At 37.2% G+C, this 6,000-nt stretch overlaps 1 protein-coding gene across 3 annotated transcripts in view; it reads left to right on the top strand.

Moving 5' to 3' along the window:
• The window catches only part of LOC121655128 (insulin-degrading enzyme), a 28,007-nt gene continuing 22,007 nt past the window's right edge, over positions 1-6,000 (top strand). Inside the window, exons 1-6 of one of the 3 annotated variants that reach the window (XM_042009566.1) lie at positions 1-140; positions 1,131-1,315; positions 1,776-1,983; positions 3,198-3,367; positions 4,240-4,362; positions 5,849-5,961. In XM_042009566.1, coding sequence (XP_041865500.1) covers positions 1,156-1,315; positions 1,776-1,983; positions 3,198-3,367; positions 4,240-4,362; positions 5,849-5,961 — 774 coding nt within the window. In that variant the 5' untranslated portion in view covers positions 1-140; positions 1,131-1,155. Of the gene's footprint in view, positions 251-1,127; positions 1,316-1,775; positions 1,984-3,197; positions 3,368-4,239; positions 4,363-5,848; positions 5,962-6,000 lie in introns of all 3 variants that reach the window. The other 2 variants (XM_042009565.1, XM_042009564.1) reach the window with 2 other exon arrangements.

Here is a 6,000-nt window from a genome sequence, read left to right as displayed (position 1 = left end):
TCAAGTATATGTTATGATTATTATTTTTATTGTGTGTCCCATTTGTAAATTTAATTGTTGAATTGATCAGTTGCATCGCATCATTATAGTACGCTCTGGGCTCAACTGCCAGTGGCTGTTTAAAGATGGCGCCGTAAAAGGTTTGTTTTCCATGAGTGCAAAGTATGTTTAAGTGCATTAACCAAACGGCCCACTTTACAAGATACCTCCAGTCAACAGGAAGCGGCGTCTGCATTAATCGAGATTTTAGGTAAGCGCCCTCGGACAAATGTTTTTACTTTCAGTTAAAATAATTTATTTTTTATACCAAGCGTCAAGTTGGCTATCTACCAAACTAAGATTAGCATCTTGAACCGCTAAAGCCGGTGTTAGTTGACCTAGCTACCCTCCCTGGCTAAGACGACGTTGTTAGCCGTGTTGCTGTATTAAGAGCTAAACCAGCTTGTGTTCGATGTTACGTTGCTTAGTCATTATACACTTTCAGCCTTGTGGATTTAAACAATTTCACAAAATTTGACAAAACATTTCTCTTGCTATTTCGACACTTGCTAACCTCGTTGGTGCTGTTGTTATAAATGAAATGAGCTAACACTAGTTTTCCCCCTTTTGACTGAGATAATTTTGTCTTCCACTACTGGGACTATTACGCTTAACACAAAGCATTTGTATTTGCTTGTCACTGTACATAACAGCCAACTTTATGCATTTTTGTCGTTTTGATCAGGTTTAATGATTTCTGCCGTCTTGTTATCAAATATTTTTTGGTAATATTAGCAGAGATGCTGAGGAATCTGGGTAAACTTATCCAAATATGGTACTTATTGTTTTACAACAGGTGCTTGAAATTAAATTGGATTTGCCAAATTGCCTAAAAGATTTAGTATCACATGCATTTTAAGCGTTTAATGAGTTAGCCAATTGCAGTGACACCACATATGCTTAATAGATTCTACCTGTTCTACAGTCATTTAGCAGACGCTTTTATCCAATGAGACTTAGATTTGAGAGTAAGAACAACACTCCATTGGATTGTATACATCATAGTTTTAAGAGATAATAAAGACATCTTTGATGTAAAATGCCTTTCTCTCTAAGTTATTTAAGCTTTTGAATTTTTCCCTCCACTGCAGGCTGGTGTCATCTTTACCAGTCAGAATGACTGATCCAGCTGTGAAGAGGGTGGTCAGTGATATAATTCGGTCTCCAGAGGACAAAAGGGTTTACAGGGGCCTGGAGTTTACCAATGGCTTGAAGGCAATGCTCATCAGCGATCCAACTACAGACAAATCCTCAGCTGCTTTGGATGTCCACATAGGTAAAAAAAAAAAAAAGGGGGGGTGGGGGTGAGATAAATAAAAGCTTGATGTTTAATATTCCAAAGTTTTCAGTGAAAATTAAATTCTTTGACTAACATTACCAGAGTTTTTGACTAAGTAATGTGAAATGAAGTCTTGCCATACTAATATATTTTAGTTTTTGAACATGTCAAATGGCATTACTTGGTCTTTCAAAGCAGGACTGGCAAGTATTGCCCAATATAATTAATGCTGCTGTTATGATGTTGTTTGTAAATGGCAGTTGATGTGATTGCTTTACAAACGCACCAACAGCTTTTCATATGAATGTATTGTTGGTGGTATCATTACACATTTAAGAAAATTCAATGTCGTTGTAGTAAACTTTATTAAATAAAAGTTCTGTTTCTAAATTCTTAAGAGCTAAGACATACAGATTCATCAATCAAACCAGAGCATCTATTTTTCTTCTATTTACAGGTTCACTATCAGACCCAGAGAACATCTCAGGCCTGGCGCACTTTTGTGAGCACATGCTGTTCCTGGGAACACAGAAGTATCCTAAGGAGAATGAATACAGCCAGTTTCTCAGTGAACACGCAGGCAGCTCCAATGCATTTACCAGTGGGGAGCATACCAACTATTACTTTGATGTGTCACATGAGCACTTGCAAGGAGCTCTTGACAGGTACTTCAAAAGTCAATCAGTGGGATTGGATTGAGCCTGTACCTGTATTCTTTTTATGTTCTTGCATACTCTTACTTACAACACTCTTGTACGACTTTGCCAATGTGAACTTTGGTGATACTCGGCATTAGCTCCTGTACAGCTGATTCATATCTTTAAAGATTTTGTCATGTTTGTGTGTATGATTGAAAAGCTAATCAGTCTTCTTTTTAGGTTGTACTTGGTTCAAATCAAGACAGATATCATATGCTTAACTTAAGCAGTTGTTTGGTTCCAAGTGTGTTGGCCACAAGAGTCTACATCCTAATCTATGAGAACTGCCAGGTCGTTGTCATCTTCTCTTTGGTTACCAGACCAACCTTCACTGTGCTGTCATTTGTAACCATTGCCGTGGTCCTCCCCCCATGTCAGGCTTAAACTTTAGGCACACAACAAGACTGATGTCCTCAGCCTTGCAGGGGACCATACTCATGTCCCAGCTGTGTTGACTTTGAAATGAAATTTGAATTGAACCTGAAGGGATAAGCTTACCTTATTAGAAATGAATGACAGTAGTGAGCACCTGTCTCAGTGGCAGAGGCTCGTTCTCACGTGCCAGTGAATTGTGAAGGCCATCTAGACTCCACTGGTTGGAAAGGACATTGCAGAGTGACCTTAATTATTAATAAAAGCATTGTCTAAAAAGGACATGTGGCTGTGTGGCTCCCTTTTTATACTTATGCTAATTATATAGTAAGACGTTTTATCTGTCAGACATTTATCTGGATGGTTTACGTGGTTACATTTTAAATTGAGTGCTTAACATTTCTCATAATGTCAGTTCTGTGTAATCAGAAAGGAAAACCGTATTAATCTTGCTATTCTGCAATTTCATAAACATAAGGTGACCCCAAACCACTTATTTAAAAACTTTGTAACAAAGGAACATGGTAGAGGTGCTTAGTGGAAACTATTGAATATACAGTATCAATTTGTTTATGTGCTTTGCATGTCCTCATTTGCATAGCAGTTGTTCTGACCTTTTTTCTCATGCAAATGATTTTTCATCATCTCATCTTGGTGTCCCATCTGTGCATGTGTACACGGTCTTTTAATATGGAACACATTTAGTTTACAAATGCTAAAAATGACAAAGCTTTAACTGCTAGTTTTGAACATCTGTTTGGTGATTTTAACGTGCTGAATTCCACTTGTTTTTCTTTCAATCTCCTCAGGTTTGCACAGTTCTTCCTATGCCCTCTGTTTGATGAGAGCTGTAAGGACCGGGAGGTCAATGCTGTGGACTCTGAGCATGAAAAGAACCTGATGAATGATGCCTGGAGGCTTTTTCAACTAGAGAAGGCCACAGGCAACCCAAACCACCCCTTCAGTAAATTTGGAACAGGTAGAAACCGTCAGGAATTTTCACCAGACATAAAACACTTTAAATGACTTAGTTTTCCTTTGTAGTTTGAGCATCCTGCTTTGATTGTTAACATAGGTGTCATAGCAGGACTGTTGTCTGTACGACCAAGAAGAGCAATATATGCTAAGCTATAGTCACAGTGGCACTATCAGACAGTATTAAAGCAACTGTACAATTTTAGAGTCAGGATTATCTGGCTGTCCCAGATGAATCTCATCACACATGTTAAGATTGACATTTTTTTTTATATATAGCAAAACGTTCTGAATAGTTTTGATAATTTAAAGAAAGGGGTTTCCCTTTCTTGGCGAATCTCAGCTCAGAGTGACATGCACTTAGATAATCTCTGAGCTCAAAATAACCACCTGATGGCAGTCTTGATTTATATAATCTCTGTTCTAGTAAAGGGTAAAAGAGGATCAGACAGGCCTGAAATCCATGCTCTCAGAGCCAGCTAACATAATCTTCTCTGAACTGCTGCTTTATTTGTTATTCTTAGAAAAACTGAACCACTTAAGTTGATTCCAGATATGACCTGTATTTCATGCATGCAGTTTATGCAGACATGACACGCAAGCATTTATTTGACATAGTTTGAGTATAATGTTGTAAAAAAAAAAAGAAATTGCTCCATCTCTCATGCTCTCAAATTGCTTCTCTGTTTTAGTTGCTGCAGACATGTTTTAGTGGATGTGTCCTTTTCATTCTTGCTAAGAGAATTACATTTCTGAATCCGTTTATTCAGGCGTTATTATTACAGTTGAACGTGAAGCTTTGGTATAAAAAGTTTGGGTCTGAATTCATTAACAACAGTGGGTAGAACTAATAGGCCTTTTTAATATTTCATATAGGTAACAAATTGACACTTGAGACCAGACCATCTAAAGATGGGATCGACGTCCGTCAAGAGCTCCTGAAATTTCACTCTACATATTACTCCTCTAACCTCATGGGACTGTGTGTGTTAGGAAGAGGTAAGACTTTATCTCTTACTAATGTAACATGGAGATCTTTCTAAATTCTCACTATGCCTCAGCAAAACACTTAAGTAAGATACAACACGTCTGTACTGTCATTGAGGAACAAGGAGCGCAAGTCATGCAGTACGTGGACGTGAAAACCACAGTATTTCAAGTTTTATTACTAAATCATTGTACAACAGCACACATTATGCTGAGATCAGTCGAGATATTGTACTTTGGTTTTATTAGCAAAAAGAATTGAGATGTCATGCTTACATTTAACACCAGCAGATTAACATCTCATGAAGAACAAGAATCTCCTTTCCACCAGCTTTTGAATAAGTTCATTTATTAGCAATAAAACAGTGGTCCAGGATGCCGTGCATCACTCAGCTTAAGTCCCCCTCCATTTTACATTAAGACAAAGGGATTAAGTGTTGGACATGGAAATGAACAGAAAAGACTAAAGAAGTGTAGAGTTGAAGGATGGATCAGCCACAACTGTGTGATAACATCGTGCAACACTGTTCTTCATGCTATTTTCTACATGTTTGGCTCATTTGTCACCCAAGGAAGAGAGGGTGTGGTCACAGCTTCAACTCAACTTTTAAACATCCATGAAGTCAAACAGAAAAAGCCACAATGACAACAAAGTGATTGGAGTATTTTCTAGTGAAAGCTGAACTTTATGTAGAGACTCAGCAAGAAGTTATTAAATTAGCATGTTGTTGTTGCTGTGTTTCCGTCCCGGGCACATCTGTGCCAAATGGCCAAAACTGCCAAAAAATAAAATAAATACAGAAACATAAACATAGCTCAGACTAATTAGTACGCCAAAAAATATACAAAAATGTTTTAAAAGTAGTTTTTCTTTTAAGTCTTTTATAAAATGTGAGATTTTTTCTCTGCATATGGCCCCAAAATGGTATATTTCTGGATTTAGTTTAGGCAGTTTTGGGCCTCAGTAGATCTCATCTCTCAGATAAACAGACTTTAAACAGGAATCTGAGAAGATAAAGAACAAAGCAGTGATGCTTTGAAACAGTGCGGTGGTCAATAGTTTGGTTTGTGCTTGTATTGAAGCCCTTCTGTATTTATTTTGTCATCGCAGGTAATAAGGACCACTGTACTGATGATGATGACGATTATAGAGACTACAAAAAAAAATCTAACAAAATTTTCTGTAATTATAGTTGTTAAAAAAACTGCAGTTAAATTTCCATTAGAAGCTTTAAAATCCAATCCGTTTTATCTTCTCAAAGCATCTTTCTTCTAACACAAACTTTCTATAAATGATTGAACTGAAATCCTGTCTGAAGGTTTCTTGTGATATTTTATGTTTTTCCTTTTTTATATATATTTTAGAAAGATCCAGGAAAGGTCAAATATGAAAGATTGTCCTTTTTTGCTGTTGAGCGATTGCAGAGAGGATTTTAGAGGTTTTAATTATCAATTGTTTGAGCTCCACGTCTACTTTGTTTTCTTGATCTTTTCCCAGAGTCGCTTGATGAGCTGACGTCCATGGTGGTAAAATTATTCGGTGAAGTTGAAAACAAGAATGTGCCTGTCCCAGAATTTCCTGAGCACCCTTTCCAGGAAGTGCACCTCAAAGTGAGTCTTACATTATATTATTGTACCCTCTTAAAAACT

Source organism: Melanotaenia boesemani, chromosome 16, assembly GCF_017639745.1.
Source record: "Melanotaenia boesemani isolate fMelBoe1 chromosome 16, fMelBoe1.pri, whole genome shotgun sequence".
NCBI classification, from domain to species: Eukaryota; Metazoa; Chordata; class Actinopteri; order Atheriniformes; family Melanotaeniidae; genus Melanotaenia; species Melanotaenia boesemani.
Note: the sequence above shows the minus strand (reverse complement) of the source record. Positions and strands in the feature narration are given on the sequence as shown.